Source organism: Lagenorhynchus albirostris, chromosome 4, assembly GCF_949774975.1.
Source record: "Lagenorhynchus albirostris chromosome 4, mLagAlb1.1, whole genome shotgun sequence".
Classification (NCBI taxonomy): domain Eukaryota; kingdom Metazoa; phylum Chordata; class Mammalia; order Artiodactyla; family Delphinidae; genus Lagenorhynchus; species Lagenorhynchus albirostris.
Window position 1 is genome coordinate 122,850,589 of NC_083098.1, and position 20,272 is coordinate 122,870,860.

The 20,272-nt window shown below is 36.4% G+C and overlaps 1 protein-coding gene across 2 annotated transcripts in view; it reads right to left on the reverse strand.

Moving 5' to 3' along the window:
* LOC132519473 (bifunctional heparan sulfate N-deacetylase/N-sulfotransferase 4) overlaps positions 1-20,272 on the reverse strand; it is a 240,359-nt gene that overhangs the window by 98,941 nt on the left and 121,146 nt on the right. For both annotated transcript variants that reach the window (XM_060147411.1, XM_060147410.1), the window contains exons 4-5: positions 14,810-14,995; positions 12,578-12,706 (exon numbers count right to left, since the gene is read on the reverse strand). In XM_060147411.1, coding sequence (XP_060003394.1) covers positions 12,578-12,706; positions 14,810-14,995 — 315 coding nt within the window. The remainder of the gene's footprint in view (positions 1-12,577; positions 12,707-14,809; positions 14,996-20,272) is intronic.

Consider the following 20,272-nt stretch of genomic DNA (forward strand, 5'->3'; position numbering starts at 1 on the left):
AAGCTATAGCATATATTTTTTTAAGATGAATTCAGCAAAAGATGGAATAAGAGGTGATTCCAATTTGGGGCAATGCGATGTGTTTAAAGTTTCTTTTTTATATCTTTAAATAGCTCATAATTCCTAAAATCTCTGTGTTTATGATCATAAAAACTCAGCCCATGTAGAAAACTCTACTCTATATATGTGATTGCTTGAGCAAGTTGTTTAAGTGAACTACAGAATGGACTTCTGAAAAGAAATTGCAGGAGAATGGCAATTTTCAAGTCCCATCTTTTATTCACATTTGATTTGAATGTGTACCTGTGTGTGAAAGAGAGTTTAAGTGGATATGATAACAGCTTCAAGAAGGAGCACATCCTTTCATGTGTTTGTTGGCAATCTGTATATCTTCTTTGGATAAATATCTATTTAGGTCTTCTGCCCATTTTTGGATTGGGTTGTTTGTATTTTTGATATTGAGCTGCATGAGCTGCTTGTATATTTTGGAGATTAACCCTTTGTCAGTTGCTTCGTTTGCAAATATTTTCTCCCATTCTGAGGGTGGTCATTTCATCTTGTTTATGGTTTCCTTTGCTGTGCAAAAGCTTTGAAGTTTCATTAGGTCCCATTTGTTTATTTTTGCTTTTATTTCCATTTCTCTAGGAGGTGGGTCAGAAAGGATCTTGTTATGATTTATGACATAGAGTGTTCTGCCTATGTTTTCCTCTAAGAGTTTGATAGTGCCTGGCCTTACATTTAGGTCTTTAATCCATTTTGAGTTTATTTTTGTGTATGGTGTTAAGGAGTGTTCTAATTTCATTCTTTTATATGTAGCCGTCCAGTTTTCCCAGCACCACTTATTGAAGAGGCTGTCTTTTCTCCATCGTATATTCTTGCCTCCTTTATCAAAAATAAGGTGACCATATGTGTGTGGGTTTATCTCTGGGCTTTCTATCCTGTTCCATTGATCTATATTTCTGTTTTTGTGCCAGTACCATACTGTCTTGGTTATTGTAACTTTGTAGTATAGTCTGAAGTCCGGAAGCCTGGTTCCTCCAGCTTCATTTTTCTTTCTCAAGATTGCCTTGGCTATTTGGGGTCTTTTGTGTTTCCATACAAATTGTGAAATTTTTTGTTCTTTTGCAGCTCTATTTACAATAGCCAGGACATGGAAGCAACCTAAGTGTCCATTAACAGATGAATGGATAAAGAAGATGTGGCACATATATACAATGGAATATTACTCAGCCATAAAAAGAAATGAAATTGAGTTATTTGTAGTGAGGTGGATGGACCTAGAGACTGTTATACAGAGTGAAGTAAGTCAGAAAGAGAAAAACAAATATCGTATGCTAACACATATATATGGAATCTAAAAGAAAAAAAAAAGGTTCTGAAGAACCTAGGGGCAGGACAGGAATAAAGATGCAGAGGTAAAAAATGGAATTGAGGACATGGGGAAGGTGAAGGGTAAGCTGGGATGAAGTGAGAGAGTGGCATGGACATACATACACTACCAAATGTAAAACAGATAGCTAGTGGGAAGCAGCCACATAGCACAGGGAGATCAGCTCAGTGGTTTGTATCCACCTAGAGGGGTGAGATAGGGAGGGTGGGAGGGAGATGCAAGAGGGAGGAGATATGGGGATATATGTAGATGTACAGCTGATTCACTTTGCTCTAAAGCAGAAACTAACACACCATTGTAAAGCAATTATACTCCAATAAAGATGTTAAAAAATAATAATACCTAGCTTATAAGTATTAAGGAAAAAAATAAAAAAGAAGGAGAACAATTCTGCTACTTACACTTTATGTTTTGAATGGCATTATTGGATACCTTAAATTGTGTTAAAAGTGACAACTATAAATCAGGGAAACACTTCATGCTCGAAATCTTACCTTTTACATTGTTTAAGCTAGTAATTTTCATACAGTGCTAAAGGAGGCTGGCAGTCACCATGAACTCTGTTCACAAAAACATGACCTTACTTTACTTGTAAATCTGTTGGCTCCCTCTCTAGTTGTAGTTAATGTCATCACAGAGAGGTAATTGAACACTGACTGTTCTGTTAGATGTGAAGTCCAGTGGAGACAGATCTATAGGATCAAGGCTGGCTGACATGAAGAGTATCTTTCCCCTTGTGATACATCATGAAAATCAGCCTAGAGTTTTCTATTTGGCTTGTGGGGTTGGGTTTTCTTATTTCTAGTAAGTTCAACTCATTCATCTAAATTATCTGTAATTATGTTTTATTTAGGAAGGTCTTCCATTTTTCATGTCATTAATTTTGTGTACTAAACACAGACTGCAATAATTCTACTCACCTCTCATTTGAGCACTACAGTCAGTGTTAACCATAAAGTATTACAAAGTATGGACGTAGTGTTTCCAGAAAAACTCTCTATTAATATAAAACAAAAAATAAATAAAAGGCCTCAAAATCAGCAACACTAACAACAAAAACAAAAACCTTTGGCAAAAACATCTGAGGTACTTTGGTAGACAACAAAATCAAATTAAAAAAGCAGTCTTGGGCTTCCCTGGTGGCGCAGTGGTTGAGAGTCCACCTGCCGATGCAGGGGACACGGGTTCGTGCCCCGGTCCGGGAGGATCCCACATGCCGTGGAGCGGCTGGGCCCGTGAGCCATGGCCGCTGAGCCTGCGCGTCCAGAGCCTGTGCTCCGCAACGGGAGAGGCCACAACAGTGAGAGGCCCGCGTACCCGCCCCCCCCCCAAAAAAAAGCAGTCTTGACCGACCAAGCAAGCACTGGGTTCAATGACTCAGTTTGTTTCACTGGAATAAAGAATAATGGTAGAAATTTTATCATTTAAAAATAGCTCAGAAAGCACAATAAGGTGACAACCAAAAACGTTTTCAGAAGCAAAACTTATAATGAAATAAATACCTTTGTAAAGGAGACTGTCTTTATCACATGATTTATGTGTTCTAGCAGGGAGAAACAATCAAGCACAATTCAAACTGTAAATAAAACCACGGTTTATGGGTTGCTAACACACCTCAGATATCATTGATAATAAAAGTGATATATACTTCTACTTTTTCAAATAAGAATTATGTCCAAATTATATACATTTTCTCTGAAAAATCAAAGCACTTACTTTTCGCTACGTCTCACACTATCTGTGTAAAACAGTAAGGGAACCAACATTATTTTCCCCATTTTATGGACAGAGAAATTCTGAGGCACAGAGAAATCATAGGACTTTTTCTTCAGTATTTAGCCAGCCAGGAAAAATAAAATAAAACAAGATTTTCTGAGTTTGGTTAGTAGACAATACAGTTACATTCCTGCTGCCCATCTGCTTTTATGAAAAGAGGAAGAAATGGCTTCCCATTTTCCTTCTTTCTTTCCATCCTTAACTCCCTTCTTCTCCTCTTTTTTCTTCCTTTTCCTTTTATATTTCCCCTCTCCTTTATTTCCTCTCCCCACCCCCTTTTTCATTCCTTCCTTCTCCTTTCCTTTCCCTTTTCTTCTGATACAAAGTTAACAAACCATGTGAAATGGCATGAGGTAGACACATACAGTTCTGATGCTATAATTTTTATTTATTGTCTAATTGAACAAGTACCTACTGAGGCAATACTATGTTCCAGGGTATGCATGTAGCCCAGGTGAGGGAGACAACATTCACTAAACATAAAGACACCACTGTGAACAGTATTATGCATGTGGCTCTGTGTGAACATACAGCAGTGAGAGCTGACCTAAGCCTGTGAGGGGACCCAGGTGAGCAAAAGAAATTAGAGGTAAAATCTGAGGGAAAACAGTAAGGTCGAATCAAGAGCGGTGGGAATAGAAAAGTACTATAGGCATAAGAAGGAGTGTGTAGGAAGGCCCTGACCTGTCAACTAGAATTACAAATAACAATTATTATTTGGGTCTATCTATCACTCCCTTGTTTAAATTCCTTCCCTCTTCACAATAGAATAATAGCATTCAAACTGTCAACATGTCATACAAAACCTTTCATAATTTTATTTACCCACTCTTATCTTCATTTTGTACTCCTGTGAAATGCAAACATTTACAGTTCCCAAACTTGCCACGGTCATTTTAGCCTCTGTAACATTATGCAGCTCTTCCCTCTCCTACTGCAAACTCACATTCCCCACCACACTACCTCATTTGTCTGATAAGTCCCTACAATGCTCAGTTCAAATATCAACTCCTCTGGACAGGATTCCGAAGCCTTCCTTGAAGGGGTTATACACATACATGAACATCCATACAATAGAACTACTTGATAGTGAACACATCAAGAAGATCTCCTTGAAAAAAAAGATCAAATAAACAAAAATAAAATGATTGAGATACAAATACCATTGATGGCATTCTAACAATTCATTATGAATTAAACACCAGACTCCCAATTATTTTTGTCAACAATTTTTACGTTTGAGATTTTATGAATCTCAAAGAAAAATTTAACAAATATCAACTCAAGCTAACTTGAGTGATAGACCCCTTTGGACATCTGTGGATAAGACTGTATGGATGGAAATTATAAGACTTTTTAATTCCTCAATGGGTACCAGCAAGTTTAATATTTATAAATACTCCTTATCATATCAGCATTAAGTTTTCCATTAAGCCACTAATGGAAAAACTAAGACAAAATAATTTGGGCTCTTAAAATACAAAAATGTGAAAATATCAACATGTTTTAGAAAAGAACGCACATTTTTATTTTCACAATATCTTACTCTGAGGAGCAGTCAGAGGAAAATGAAGTAGGAAAAACCGAGATGAAATAAAGTAAAGTGATCGAAAGAGGCCTTTCTGCTTCAATGCACTTTAAGATTTAAAAATAAATAAATAAATGAGAAAGAGAGAAACGATATATATTGCATATATATCTAGGTGTTCTATAATTTGTGCAAGAGAGAATAAAATCAACCATTTTGAACACTATGGTGGGTGAATACTCACAAGCCAAAAAAAGCACACATATCAATATTAATTTTGTGGACTCCCACCGAACCCCCTAATTTCTTACTATCTCACCAGCCACTAAATCATATAAAGACTAATGCAGAGATGGTTTTGTTTTTTTAACAATCATGAATTCACTGATTTTCCTTCCAAACTATCCCTAATCGTCGTGAGCATTATGCGCCTAATATTTATATACTGTAAGCCTCAAAACAGAGAGGAATAAAAGGTTTATCTATTGACTAACAACTACATAAACAGGAGGTTGTATTTTTTGCTGTTGAAAATTTATTTATGCTAAAGAGCTATTCCACTACCTTTCATAACATGCTTTGGGAAAACTAAATTACCCAGTTACACAAGATGAAATAGACTTCCCCAGTAAAATATTGCTGCTTTCATTTATTTTTCTAGGGAAACAAAATTGAAAAAAACAACGCAATTTTATGGATTTGTTCATGATCTAGAAGTATAAAGGAATGTAAATTGTATTCCATCAGGACCTGTAGCCACCATTGCTTTAGAAAGATGCATGTCTGTACAATAATAGCAACCTTTCTCTCATTTGGCAAGAAGACAGAGTTCAGGTTTAGGAGACAAAAGATCCTGTTCTTTTGTGGTGGTGCACTTTATATTCTGAGCTATTAATTGCTAAGTAAATCCAACTGTGGGAAATCATACAAAACATGCACTACCCCCAAATCAGGAGAAAGTAAAATTTTCTCCTCATTCTCTAAAACCTTATAATAACTCTGATCCTGATTTTCAGTGTGGACAGAAAAAAATATCATCTGTACCGAGGCCATGGATCTTAGCTGACTCCATATTCTACAGTATCCCTGCTGAGAGTGTGAATCACTGCAGAAGTGGTGATTCATGTCCTTTTGTAAAGGTTAGTCTTGCAAATCTTTAAGAAAAGTAAAAAACAGAAAAAAAAAACAACCCCAAAACCCCCAAAACTCAAAAAACAGATAAAGGGCAAAAAAGAGGTGACTGTAGGTTTTTCAGTGAGTGGAAATACAATTTTCCACAATCTATATATTCTACAGGGGTTCATTCTTCTCACAGTTGGTGGCTGTTCTCCCAGGCTCTAAGCCTCAGAGCTCCCAATAACATTAATTGCTTCAAAGTCCCTGCACAGATAAGAGAGGCACATTTAACTGTAGTAGAGCAGTTGGAAGTTAATTTATTATTGTTTGTCTAATAAACACTGCTGGAACATGTGTCAATATCCCCCGTGACCCTGAGTTAGAAATATTAATATATTATTTTATAAAGAAGTATATTTTGGTGGAATATATATTTGTTTTGTTCTACATGAAATATTATCTGATTGTTACAATCTTCTATAAAGTGCAGCATTTATAGAAAATCAAAATCGTCAAAGAATATTTGGGGGCTTTGAATATCAGTAATCTGTAATTCTTTTTAATCTTCTCTGAAAAGGACTCAGGATGTTTCTTGCATTTTATTTTGCTACACCGCACATAAAATATGTTTCTGTGAATTATCTTACATATCTACTTCCATATTATTTAAGCATGAAAAAGAAATTAAAGTTTGGTTCAGGTTATTTCATGTTGATGTTTTCCTACGCCTTGCAGCTGCCTTTTCTCTAATCTGTCTGAAAAGCCAGCTCTAATCCATAATGTACTGACCTGCTATTAGATTCCATGATTTTGGAGATTGATATACATGAGAAAGGAAAGCTCATTAACCAGCCTAAGTGTATGAAGTTTCAGGAGACAGCACATGGGGAAGTATATCATTGCGGTTCCATTATACTCTACTGTCAATTTCAAGTACACTGCTGTTTCAGGCACATATTTTTTGTTCACCTGAATTTGCAACTGGCCAAAGAACAGACAAAGGTTAATGAGTCTAGGCACTGCTCTGAACTTTGGACAATGTAGACTTCCTGGTTACTACTGCCATTTTAAAGCACTCTAGAATCGGAGCATCTTTAGATATATATGTTAAGAAAACTTAGAAAATTCTATCTTCATACTGTTCTTTGTGTAGCACAAAATTAAAATGAGCTAGAAAAAAAAATTAAATCCGGTAAGGCATATTCATTTCAAGCTTTTATAGTTACTAGTGACACCATCTGATAAGACTCCAGACTTCCTTACTATTGCCAGTTGCTGCATATTTTATAGGGTAGTGTCTCAATTTGAATGATGGTGGGTTACCTGGTGTAAGCTGTTTCACCTCATACATGATTAAATTATCTTTCTTCCTATCTGTACAAAGACTATATTGAAAATACAAGAAGAATTTGGCACTAGGGAAATACATGTTAGTATTTGACAAGTGTGGAACAGTACAGGCAAATATCAATATGTGATGAGGTCATGATAGAATCTAAAAAAAAATGAGGAAGTTACCTGAATGTTAAGTGGACAGATGCCTAGCTCTTCTTTTGAAATGTCATTCAAACAGCCCTAATATCATTTAATTTTTAATTTTTATATTCATTTGGGCAAAACAAGTTGGTATCTAAGGAAATCAAGAAACCCCATTTCTTGCAGTTTTCTGAATCAAAAAATCTAACATGCAACAGTATTAGGAGTTCATATGTGAGTCAAGATGTAAAAATATATTTCAATTTGCATTTTCTGCTTTATGATATATTAGAAATAATGACATATTTTAAAATGTGTCAAACTATGAGAACAAGATAGCAGCTAGAGTCAAAATTAACTTTAAAAAACTATTGAAAATGCATAAAGAAAAAATATCAGAGACCTTTGAACACAGAAAGGATACAGGTCTATTCTAAGTGGGGGGGGGGGTGACACAAAATAATGTGAATTCCTAAATTGGAAGCTGGACAGGGAAAGAGGCTATGCTGGTCTTGGTGTGGTTCATGCCTTTTTGACTTCAGAGCAGAGTTGTGGAAGTTATGAACCAGAAAAAAAAAATATGTGGAACTTTTCAACATTATTTAATCCAGTCCCCTTCCTTTAGGTAGATGAACTCCCAAGGCAATAAGAAAGAACTATATAGTCATTGATTCTCTTTTAAAGTACTCTAGAGGGGGAAATTCCAGGATATTCCCTCACATACCTTTTCCAGCTTTTATTAGACTCATAGGATGCTTGCATACAAATGAATCTAGAAACTACCAACTAGTTCAAAATGGTCTGCTAAATCTGGCACTAATATTTCTTTCAGTATATTGATGATAGAAAATTTTTTCTCTTCTACTTCCCTCAATACATCTACCACTGAATATCTTCCCATTTTTATCTCATTTTTTAGTTCTTATACATGTTGATAAGTTACCATTTCCCTTTTTCCTCTGACCTTATAATCATAGACTAAAACTAAATATATAATGCTGGTCTGTAATACGTAAAATTAAACCTACTTCATATTTTTTATATTTTACAGTGAAAAAGATATACCCCACGTCTAACTGGATAAGAACAGAATCACAGTCTTAGCGTCAGATTAAAAGTAAGAGATTTCACATTCCTACAAAATTTCTGTTTAGACAACTTCAATGACAAGGAATTGAATAGGACATGATGCAGCCCATACAATTTTCTGGCAGATTTACTCTGTCTTTATATAATATTTATCCTTATATAATGCTGGCATTATACACTATTTTGTTTGAAAGTAATTTGGGGGCTTTTCATTATTCCCTGTTAAATTTCATCTTGCTAGATTTTGTCTATCACTCCAATTTGCTAAGTATAACTGGGTATTAATATTATCATCTGGTGTAATTACCGTCACTGCCAGCTTTGTGTCATGCTATCTATATCGTTATTCATCCATTCATTAACATACTGAAAACCAAAAAGTAAAAGGACAAAATTCTATGGATCATTTACAAATCAGAGGAGAAAATCACCATGCAGGAGAGGTGTTATAATACAGGATGTCTACAGTATTTTCATGATGTGAAAGTATAGATCATTATTGAAAAAATGAAATAAAGTTAGAATGGCCTTAAATCTTTAGAGTTTATACTAACACTATGATCACTTATCCTACTTATAAGCCCTCACAGACATCAATTTTCCTAGGTAGAAGAGGTGGTCAGTCATCTTTCTCTATGATTTCATGCATGTTGAATGCTTTTTACTAAAATCATATTTCCCCAAGGAACTTTGATACCTAAATTAATACAATCATAGACCTCTCATTCGGGAATAGGCTCTGTTAGAATACAAATATTCTTTAGAGTTAGCATATTAATTAATTAATGTTGAAAACATACCTTCACATCAATTAATTTATAGATTTTTTTTCTTCAGCATGGTTTTGGTGAAAGAATAATGAGATACTCTTTATTCTGAGAAAGAATTAAGTGATGACTAGAGAAAAAGAATAGACCAGAGGAGAAGGCTGTGTATCAGTATTATTTTTTGTTTTCTTCTTTCCTCATTCTCTTCCTGCAGACTCCATCTTTGCCAGCCTTGCTGGAACCATATAACTTAAAATAATAATCAAGCAGCCTCAATACTTCTTTTTTTCACATCGGTGAAGTGACTATTGATCATAGCCCATCATCTGTGATGCCTCTCTATTCACAATAGGACACACGTACAAAAAATTCCAAGCTTACATTATCTTTACTTCATTCATCACTTCTTCCCCTCTTTCTGTGCTCCCCTTTTCATTTCACTTACTTCCAGTCTGCTCCCATCTTAAGTTCCTCATTAGGAATGATAGTTAATTTCATGTCTCAACTCAACTGGACCACAGGTTACTCAGATATTTGCTCAAACATTATTCTGGGTGTGCCTGTGAGGATGCTTTTGGATGAGATTGACAACAGAATTGATCAACTGAGTAAAGCAGATTGCCCTCCCTAATGTGGATGGGCCTCATCCAATCAGTTGAGGCCAAATAGAACAAAGAGTCTCACTCTCTTGTGAGTAAAAAGGAACTCCTCCTGCCTGATTGCCTTTGAACAAGATGGTTGCTTTTGGGGTTTTTTTTTTTTTTTTTTTTTTGTTGTTGTTGTTTTTCCTGCCTTCGAGCTTGAACTGAAACATTGGCTCTTCCTGGGTCTCAATCCTGCCAGCTTTTGGACTGGAACTATACCATTAGGTCTCCTGTTTCTCAAGCCATAGAACTTCTACTAGAACTACACTATCAGTTCTCTTGGGACTCTAGCTTGTCAACTATAGATTTTGAGACTTGTCAACCTCCATAAACACATAAGCAAATTCCTTATAATAAATCTCTTCTCCCACTCATCCTCTTGGTTCTGTTTCTCTGGAGAACCCTGACTAATACATCTGGTAACTTCTGTGTATGCAGCTCTAGAACTAAGCCCTGTTTTGATCTGGGTTCTGTCAGATGCTGCTTGCAGCCTGTCTCCATAGAGAGCTGAGTAGCATCTACCTGGATTGCCTATGGCTACGCTGTTCATGTTTTGAGCAACATTATTCCTTTCTCCCATATCTTTGTGGACCATTATTTGTCTGATCCAGGCTCATATCGCCATACATAGAATGTCTTATATTATCCACACTATTGACTACCTGTAGCATTGCTTTTTTTCTGTGTCTATCTGGGTCTCTCTCATTTACTCATGGATCCTACTTTAAGATCACCATCAATTCACAATGATAAAGTAACTGCAGTTTGTGATTGGACTCTAGAAGTCTCCTGAAAACTCTCCTCTTCCACCGTTCTATTCCTCTGCAATTAAAATAAATCTGTGTGGCAATGGTAAGCTTTTTACGTGAGGTTAGTGTTATTTTGCTAGTTCACAACAAGTGCTAAAGATAGAAATGCCAAATAGTCTTTCATCTTATTTAAGGGACCAACTATTAGTCTCTGAATGATGTTTTATAAAGAGTACTGAATTCAAAAATTTTAAAAACAGTTATAGGGCTTCCCTGGTGGCGCACCTGCCGATGCAGGGGCACGGGTTCGTGCCCCGGTCCGGGAAGATCCCACATGCCGCGGAGCGGCTGGGCCCGTGCGCCATGTCCGCTGAGCCTGCGTGTCCAGAGCCTGTGCTCCGCAATGGGAGAGGCCACAACAGTGAGAGGCCCGCGTACAACAAAAAAACCCCAAAAAACAAAAAAACAGTTATAAATCCATCTCTTTAACGACAAGTAGTCAGATGGGCACCCAGGTAGTAAATATCAGTAACAATCAGACCTGGGGAGCAAGAGGTTTAGGGGGGGCAATCATCAGTGTTGTGATGCTTATCTCTTCCCCTGAGTAGGTGACCAGAGCAGATTTGGGGTTGGGAGTGTAGCTCCAGAGTGAAAACGGTATGAAGATGTGGCCGTTGCCTCTATGGAGATCAAATTCTCAATTAGTGAGGGAAGGGTTAAAGAGAAAGATTTCCCACATTTGCTTGAATTAACATTCACATGTATACCTCAATTTCCAAAAAAATATTTTTGTAACGTTTTTGATTCTTTTAAGTCTCAATGAATTTGAATTATACACAAAAAATGGAATATCCAAAAGGAATACTTTTGAGGAACATTGAAGACTGTCCAGTTCAACAAGCTTGTTTTACAGGAGAGCAAGCAAGCTCTGAGAAATAGAGTTTCTTGCTAAGATCATAGAGCATCCAATCTGTTCCCCAGTTTAGTGGTACCCCAATACAACAGACCGTTTTGTTTTGTTTTTAATAGTTCTGCAGTTTGAGGAGGTTGTTGATTACCCACACTCATGTGAAGCATTTTTGCCCCCCACTTCCCTATCCCTCCAATCCAATTTAAAAGTTTTCACCTTTACACAAGGTAGGTTTTTATTAATTTCTTCAGGAATTAAAAACATCATATATAAATTATCTAAATAATTTGTTTAAAACATACCTGGAGCTTTGCCACAGACAACTGAGCTATAGTTTTGTTTAAAGCATGAATCATTTTCCCTGAGTATGAAAATTTCTTATACTAAACAAGGTGGACATAGCATGCAACTCACTATTTCATATTTTTTATTGGTGCAGTGGGATGTAAAAAAGGACATGCCTCTTTAAGGCCTCAGAAATGGAATCTTTATGGGAAAAAATTGAGAAAGCTGAAATAATCTCAACATTATCTAATGATAATATATTCCCACACTGCTATACTTTTCCACATATAACTGGAAATAAAATTGCAAAACTTTGAAAGATGAAAGGGCACAATCGAAAGGGACAAATTCTCTAGCTTTGATTCCAAATAAAATTAATAGAGATTTTAAAAACAGGCCTCAGATGACCCTACTATACAAAAATAATGCATAGCTATGTATTTTCAATGCAGTTTTGCATCGTGATCATTTTTAGAGACTGAAATGTATGTCTACTAATACCTTGAGCTAGGAGCAAATTCAACTTATAGACAAAGTATGCACCACAATATTCTGAATGTTAATTTGTGGTTATAGAACTGTATATATGTCTTTACTACAATTCAAGTATAGGAGACAACATTGAGATATCTTACATTTAACTGTTATATTCAACATACGAATCTTAACACATCTGTGTTTTTTCTTGATTGACGATTATAAAGGGAATTGAATATTTGGAGATTTAGTCTAATTTCTCTCTAGTATTTACCAACTATTCTTGTGAGAGGGTTGACAATAGAAACAAAACAAAACATATATTTGAAAGTTCTGATGTTACGGTAAAAAGCATAAATAGAATACGTACTGGGTTGAGAAGGATTGTGAGGAAAAGTTCACCTCCTCTGATACTTTTATCCAATTCTTGGGGGCCTCCTGGATACTCTTTGTAGAAAATAGTGTGTGTGAACAACCCACAGGTCTGTCGAGGGAGGACCTGAGGAAAAAGAAAAAGCAGCACATCGACACGACTTAATTAAAAGCTCCATCACTGTGTCATGACTTCAGAGTCTGCGAATTTCATTCCTATTGCAGTTCCTTAACTGATAAAGCCAAAATCTTAATGTAATCAAGAGTTGATGTTGGTGTAATTATGCACATATTAAGAGACTTGCTAAATAAAAGCTATAGGACAGCAGTCCCCAACCTTTCTGGCACTAGGGATGGGTTTCATGGAAGAGAAATTTTCCACAGATTGGGGTGCGGGGTGTTCAGGCAGTAACACGAGCTATGGGGGGGATGGTTCAGGAGGTAATGTGAGCAATGGGGAGCCATGGGGAGCCATGGGGAGCGACAGATGAAGCTTCACTTGCTCACCCACCGCTCACCTCCTGTTGTGCAGCCCGGCTCCTAACAGGCCGTGGACCGGTACCGGTTTGCAGCCGCGGGGTTGGGGACCCCTGCTATAGGACATATAGGTTAAAGCATTTTCATTCATGCCTATAAATCTCACTCATCATCTGAGTTATGTTAAAGAAATGGTAAAAAATAAAAGTCTTCTTAGGGTTGGTTTAATTCAAATATAGAGATTCTCCAGGGTTGCATTTTTCATGGTATTAGACCATTACTCTCCTTGTTTCTGAAATACAGTTTTACATGGTCCTCAGGTTCTGGGATTCAAAACAATGAGTTTTCATCACCCTCGCCACCTTTACTTTGTTTTGTTTTTACTACTCTGAATTAAAATTTTAATCACAGTAGTAGTCAGATCATCTAATGATTGCTTCCTGCATATTCTGTGGTTAATTCTGTTGTACATCTGAATGTTCAGCAGAGAAAGCAAATAAGTAATTTTATTCCAAAACTTATTTTGAATAATAAACTATTTATAATCTAATGGAAAAATGCATCCAATTGCACAGAATAGCTATAATTTTATTTATTCTTTGCTTAATTTTCATAACAGTTTGTATTAAATTCAAGGTAAATGAATGTGTGCAGTATTGGTTTAAAGGAATGTTTTTATTTAATAATATAACAAATGGTCATGCTACTCAGTTAAGAAAACTGCTTTCACTTTGCTTTGCAATTATATCAGAGTAATACTTTTTATATCGCCTTGATTTCTATGGACACCATATACTATTATTTGCATTATCAATAGCTCCATTTAAATCCAAGGCTTCTTTACGTCTTCTAGTACCAATTTACAATAAAATATTAAAGTTTTATGATTAAAGAATATTGAGTATTAGCTCTGGTTAACATATGTGCTATTACTTTTTCTTTGGTTTTAGATAATTATTAGATAGACAGACAGACAGGTAGATAATTCTAATAGCAATCTGAACAATGGACTGAAAAGATGTAAATATTTAAAGGAGGGAGAACAGTTTGTAAACCTTTCCTATGATCTTGGCAACTGATGATGAGAACATGACCTAAGGCACTGGACGTGGGGATGGAAGTTTTAAAATGAACTATTTTATCTCAAAGTAAAAAATAGGATTTTTTTCATTCCAATGAATAATTATAAATTCCCATCTAATATTCACTTGGTTTTATTCTCATTTATAGGAGCATATCATTCTTACATCAGATTATTATTTTTTCAGTTAATTTATTTGAAAAAAAATTTATACCTTTGTTTTCATAGTATGCAAGAAAAAGAACAATGAAAAATGCTATCTTAAGATTCTTGAGTGTCTGAAAGCCAAAATAAACTGAGTAGATAAATTTAGCTTTCGATGCTATTTGTTGGATTCTGTCTGTTGATGGTGTAGTGACTTGAGAGGTGTTTAATAGACATGGAAAAACTCCCCAGAAGTATAAGGTCCCTAGACAAAACTTTAATCCAGAAACTGCAGTGGATGACCTATATGAAGCTTGTTTCCAATATTTTGAGCTTTGCCTTGAATTTGCCAAAACTACCTCACAGCTTAAGAAGCAAGTCTATGGGTAAGCAATGTATTAATGTGTGCCCACCATGGTAGGCAAGGGATTTATGATACTCATGTAAAAGATTTCTGAAGTTAGATTTTGTCTTCATACCACATGTAGATACTAAGAACCTTCAATACACACAGCAGTATATGCTCACCATGATGCTATCGTGAATGAAGCCCTTTCGGTACCGTGCAGGTTTCAAATGTGGATACTCTTCAGTGCTGGTGACCTGAATACCCCAGACCTTCTTCCAAGCTGCATACAGCTGAATATGAACTGGGTAGACCCCTGAGTGATGTGGTGCCACAGCATAGCCCATGTTGACAGGTATTCCATGTTCCTAAAAGAAAGCCAGAACAACATCACATGGAGTGTGGTCAATTGAATTCAACTAAAATTGTTTCCACAAACATCTATGCTAATGATGAGAAATATAAAAACTTATAGGGTAGAGTTTTATAATCCTATGATAGACATAGTAAATACTTTGGGCATGTGGTGTGTAGCTAAGATTAACTCTGAATTTTGAAAATAGAAGGTTTGGGGGGAAGATAGGAAGAAGATATGGCCCTTTCTCAGACAGATACAAAAAAAAAAAGGTGCCACTTGAGTAAGTACCCAAATATGGAAGACAGAATAGCCCAATGTGGTGTGTGTGTGTGTGTGTGTGTCTATGATGTTGAAGACAACCAGAAAGGTAGGTATGAACCATAATGTGATAAGCTTTTACTGTTGACCTAAGGGATTGGGATTTATTCTATTTGAATAGTATAGACAGGAAGCTCTGTGAGCATGGAGGGCCATGATCTGCTCTATGTCTTGGGAAGAAGGATATAGTCACAACATGTTAAGATGAACTAGGAGTGGGGAAGAAATGAATCAAGGCTGTGCATTAGGAAGCTATTACAATGGCGCAGATTAGAGGGCACATGAGTACCTAAACTTGATTGTTGGTGGTCAGATTAAAAGCCTGGGGATAAATGCCACACAAGATTCAGTGATGTTTTGGATACTGACGGTAAAGGAAAAGTGAAGATTGGTTTTGGGTCTTAGCAGCTCAATTTATTTTTATAAAGCCTACTGTTTACTATGAGATGCTTGCCTTGGGTAGACAGTCAACTCTAAAGGAAAAGAGGTATAAATTTAAAACAAGAATATGAAAAAAATTGTCGAAGAATGGTATTATATTGTGAAGTACACGATACAGATCTGCAGTCTTCTAATTTCCGCTTCTTTATATTTCTCCCTTTAAATGCTTATCTGCTTTATAAAGATGCCTTATAGGATTGAATCTCATCAACTGAGGTTATAAATGATAATATACAGTAATACATGAAGGCTGATTGAATCAATAAACAGAACACAAAAGTGTTGACTTGACAATTGCCATTTATATTTTCTATTACATGACACACAGCATAGGAAAAGAATTCAGTTTGGCATAATAAGCAAGTAGTGAATGGGTCACATATCTACAATACCTAAGTCATACGCCATGTTCAGTTCAGAAGATGGGCCCTAAATATTTTGCAAGTTTCCTTCATTCTTCCTTTTATGGAATGACCCTCATTGTATGGCCAAATTCACCTCTCTTTCACTAGGAGTATGTGTTTTCTAACATCTATTACAATAAATGACTGTAGAAAGACTGAATTATGAAATCAATGCTGTAAAGTGATCTGGAGTCTTTGGCTAGGTATTGGGGAAAATTCATTTCTTTGTGTGTGCAGAAGAAAAATACTTCTTCCAGGAGCCTGTATTTTCAATATAAAGCGAAGTTGGAAAAGTCCAGTAAAAAAACTACTAGGAAACTACCAGAGGGAGCAGGCAACTACTGTTACCCTGACACTCACTGGGAAGCATGTACTGGAAAAAGCCTTAGATCTCTGGTTAGTTCCATGTTGCCCAGTGAATTGTCACAAAGTGTTCTGAGGATGAGTATCGCAGAGTAGCCAAGATGTGGATGCACTGGGTATGAGATACAGATGAACTTTCTCATGAGAGAAATCTAAGGTCAAGGGTGTTCAAACCTTTCTGTCTGGTAAATAGAATTTGTATGACTGTTGCTTAGAGAAGTAGTTCTGATTTACAAAAAGGGGGAAGACAATCTGTTATACTCTTATTACTCTTTCAAGCGATTCATACCGAGGTTTCCTAACTGTCTTGTCCCATGACTAGAAGAATAACAAAATCATCGGTGTATGAATCCTAATAGCCTTCACCAATCATTTTGTTAGTGTCCATTTTTTATCACTGTTTAATATTTTATTTCAAATTTTGGGCCCAGAACACTAGATAAGTGTGCGAATCTTCCAGAAGCAAAGAGATAAAAAAAAAAAAATGAGAGAATTGAAATATTAAACAGCTGTATCTCTTCAGAAAAAAAAGACATTTCACTTTTGACAGGTAGTAAAATGAACTGTAGAACTTTCATGAAGAAACCAGAAGGTAAAAAGCAATTGATTTGGTGAGTAGGAAGGAAGTAAAAGGATTTTATTATATTTATTGATTTCTGGGAGCTTAATGTTCTACTGCTTATAAGGTCATCTTATCACACTGACAACTGGAGCTCAATCAAAATAGTAAATCACACTAGATAATTATGAGTTTATATTTTTTCAATCTAAACGATAACACAAAATGAAAAGTAATTCCCTAGTCAAACTCTTTTTCTGTTATCAAGGGGCTTTCTATAGAAATCTTCATTCTTTACTGTCCAGAGCTTAAAACACCCTTCCCAGTGACTTGGTAAACTAAAAAGTGAGCTAAACATATATTTACACAGGATCACAAAAATTGCAAAATTTGAAAGACTTTCTAATGTGAATATAGGAAGCATTGGAGACTACAAAATTAGACATGTAAATGACAGAGTAAACTAATTCAAACGTGGCTTTTATTATTTATTAAAACAATGTCTTTGAAAAGATCTAGGAGTTCTATGATATCATAATATGAGATAGCACCACAAATGTTTATGGGAAGCTTAACTTGATCATTCCTATTTACATGAAATTCCCAGTTGATTGGAAAATGAGATAATGTGGTAACTTACAGACTATATAAAAACAGGGTCATCATTTTTCCAAAACTAGAAAATATATTTAGCACCAAACATCTAACGTAATGGAAATGATCTCATTTAATTTTTCTTTAATCATTCTTACTGATCCTATCTGCTTGCAATTGCTTAGTACCTGATAGTTATGAAGTGTTTTTACATTCATGTCTAACATTATCCTCATAATTACCCTGTGAGGTGGCCTGGATTATCAAATGTGGAAACTGAGGCTCAGAGAAAGCAAATGACTTACTCATGTTCACAAATGTCAGAGCTAGAATTATACCCAAGTCCTCTAAATTCGTTGCTTTTGCCTTTCTACTAGGTTGCTACTACTGTGACCCTCTCTCCCTGCTCCAAGTTAATGACTAGAAGCACTTTACTGACAAAAGGGAATTGATTTTAATATATACTTCTGAATTGGAACTCCTACCACTCTATTTTTACTTGGGGGGGGGTTATAAAGCAAAATTATACATTTCCCAAACTCTGCCGCTATCATTTTTGATGCAAACAAGTTTCAGCCAATTAGAAGTACTCAGGATAGATGTCAGAAGGAAGCAGGTGGGCAGATGCTAAAGTCTGGCAGCTCCTGGCTCCTGTTGCTGGTACGTAAGGTCTTTTCTGAAGCAGTATTTGGTGCCCATTTGCAGGGCAGCGGTGAAAACTTATTGCTTCTGTCAGAGCTCCAGTGGCAGCTTTAAAAGCAGTGGCCCCACAGGGAACCAGTTCTGTCTGGCTCTGCAAAGTCCCAGAAGAGTACAGCCTAGAATCTGCTCCATCAGCCCTTCCAAAGTTTTTGGAAGCACTTAGATCGCTGAATAAAAACTCCCTTTCAAAAAGTTCCAAATGGCTTCTGCGTCTATCATGGAAATCTGACTGATACAAGTGGTCTTTCCCCTTTCTAATAAGTATAAAAGGTTTAAGAGGTTCAGGTGAGATGTCAGTGGTTGGAAACTAGGAAAACTAGAAGAAGAGTTTGCTAAAGCACTGCCCAGCATTTCTCCAAGAAAACTCATTGATACATGCGAAACACCTATTTGTTTAGCTAGATACTATCATGTTATATATACGACTGTTAAATCCTATGTTGATCAATGACTAGTGTATAGAGAAAATAACTAGGAGACTAGTCTGTTTAAATAATAAAAGTCCCAGGTGAACCCCATGGTGAAATCATGTTATAACAAAAGAAGGGGAATGGATTGCACTGAAAGAACATTGCTCTAATGGATTAATTCTGATGACTTGCGCTCGCAAGCAATACCCCTTCATAGGATAAACACGTCCTAATATACGGGCAAAAAGAACTGCAGGCATCACATGCAGAGGTGGAAAGAACAATCTGTGGCCAGTCATTGGTAGATACTCTTTAGAAGACCTGGCACACCATAGAGAACCAGAGAAGAAAAGGAGAAAACTAGGAGTTGGGAGGATTGGACTCATGGATATATAAGAGATATTTCCTACAGCTACCACAAATAGCTGGACAGTAACCTGAATAATGGTTGGAGGTCCTGATACAGAGAGGAGAAAGAGCCAGACAAATGGCAGTTTTCCCTATTATTATGACCTTCTGTCTACACTCCAGGAGATATGGCTTGTGAAACCAGACCTAATACATGTAGGATGGTTTAATAGTCCCAGTGTTAGCACCATGACTGGCACATTGTTGGTGTTGAATAAATATTTTTTAAAGGAAATAGCAAATAAAATTTTTTATTAAATTCATCATAGAAATTTAATAAATGAATAGAAAAGAAAAATAAATAAAATGATTTTTGCATAAATGAATGTACTTGTAGTAAAGAGATAGTTCATTGAACAGTAACTTTTTTTTTTCTTTGCGGTACGCGGGCCTCTCACTGCTGTGGCCTCTCCCGTTGCGGAGCACAGGCTCCAGACGCGCAGGCCCAGCGGCCATGGCTCACGGGCCCAGCCGCTCCGCGGCATGTGGGATCTTCTCGGACCGGGGCACAGACCCGTGTCCCCTGCATCGGCAGGCAGACTCTCAACCACTGCGCCACCAGGGGAGCCTGAACGGTAACTTTTTGAACTTAAAGTATTGATTTGTCTTCCTAAATATACAATTTCTAGGGAGTGACACTGGCGCTAAAGGAAACATCTCATTATCTAATTTTCCTTTTAATAAGGACAATGTGGAATCACTTGTCAACTTTGAGAATGATCCTAGGATCATTGATTTTGCACAGTGTTTGGGGAACTGAAATTGTCTTCTGTTTTCATAAGTGATAAAAGCAATGACTGTGTGACCCTGGAAATTGGCTGGGTCAGTCCTTACACTTTTTGGACTGAAGCCTAGTAAATGGTGACAAATCTCTGGAGAGCTCTGTGTTACAAATGGATTTTTCTTTTGAAATAGGAATAGCACAGCAATAGTATTTCTTCTAGAGTGTGAACTTTCCAATTCTAAGTAGAGCTATTTTGGGCAACTGAGACACATCCCTTTAATATTCTTGACCCTGCTGAAGGTCTACTTAGCTGCTTGAAAAGAACTAACACAAAGACGAAGAAAGTCTTCATTCACACTGTATA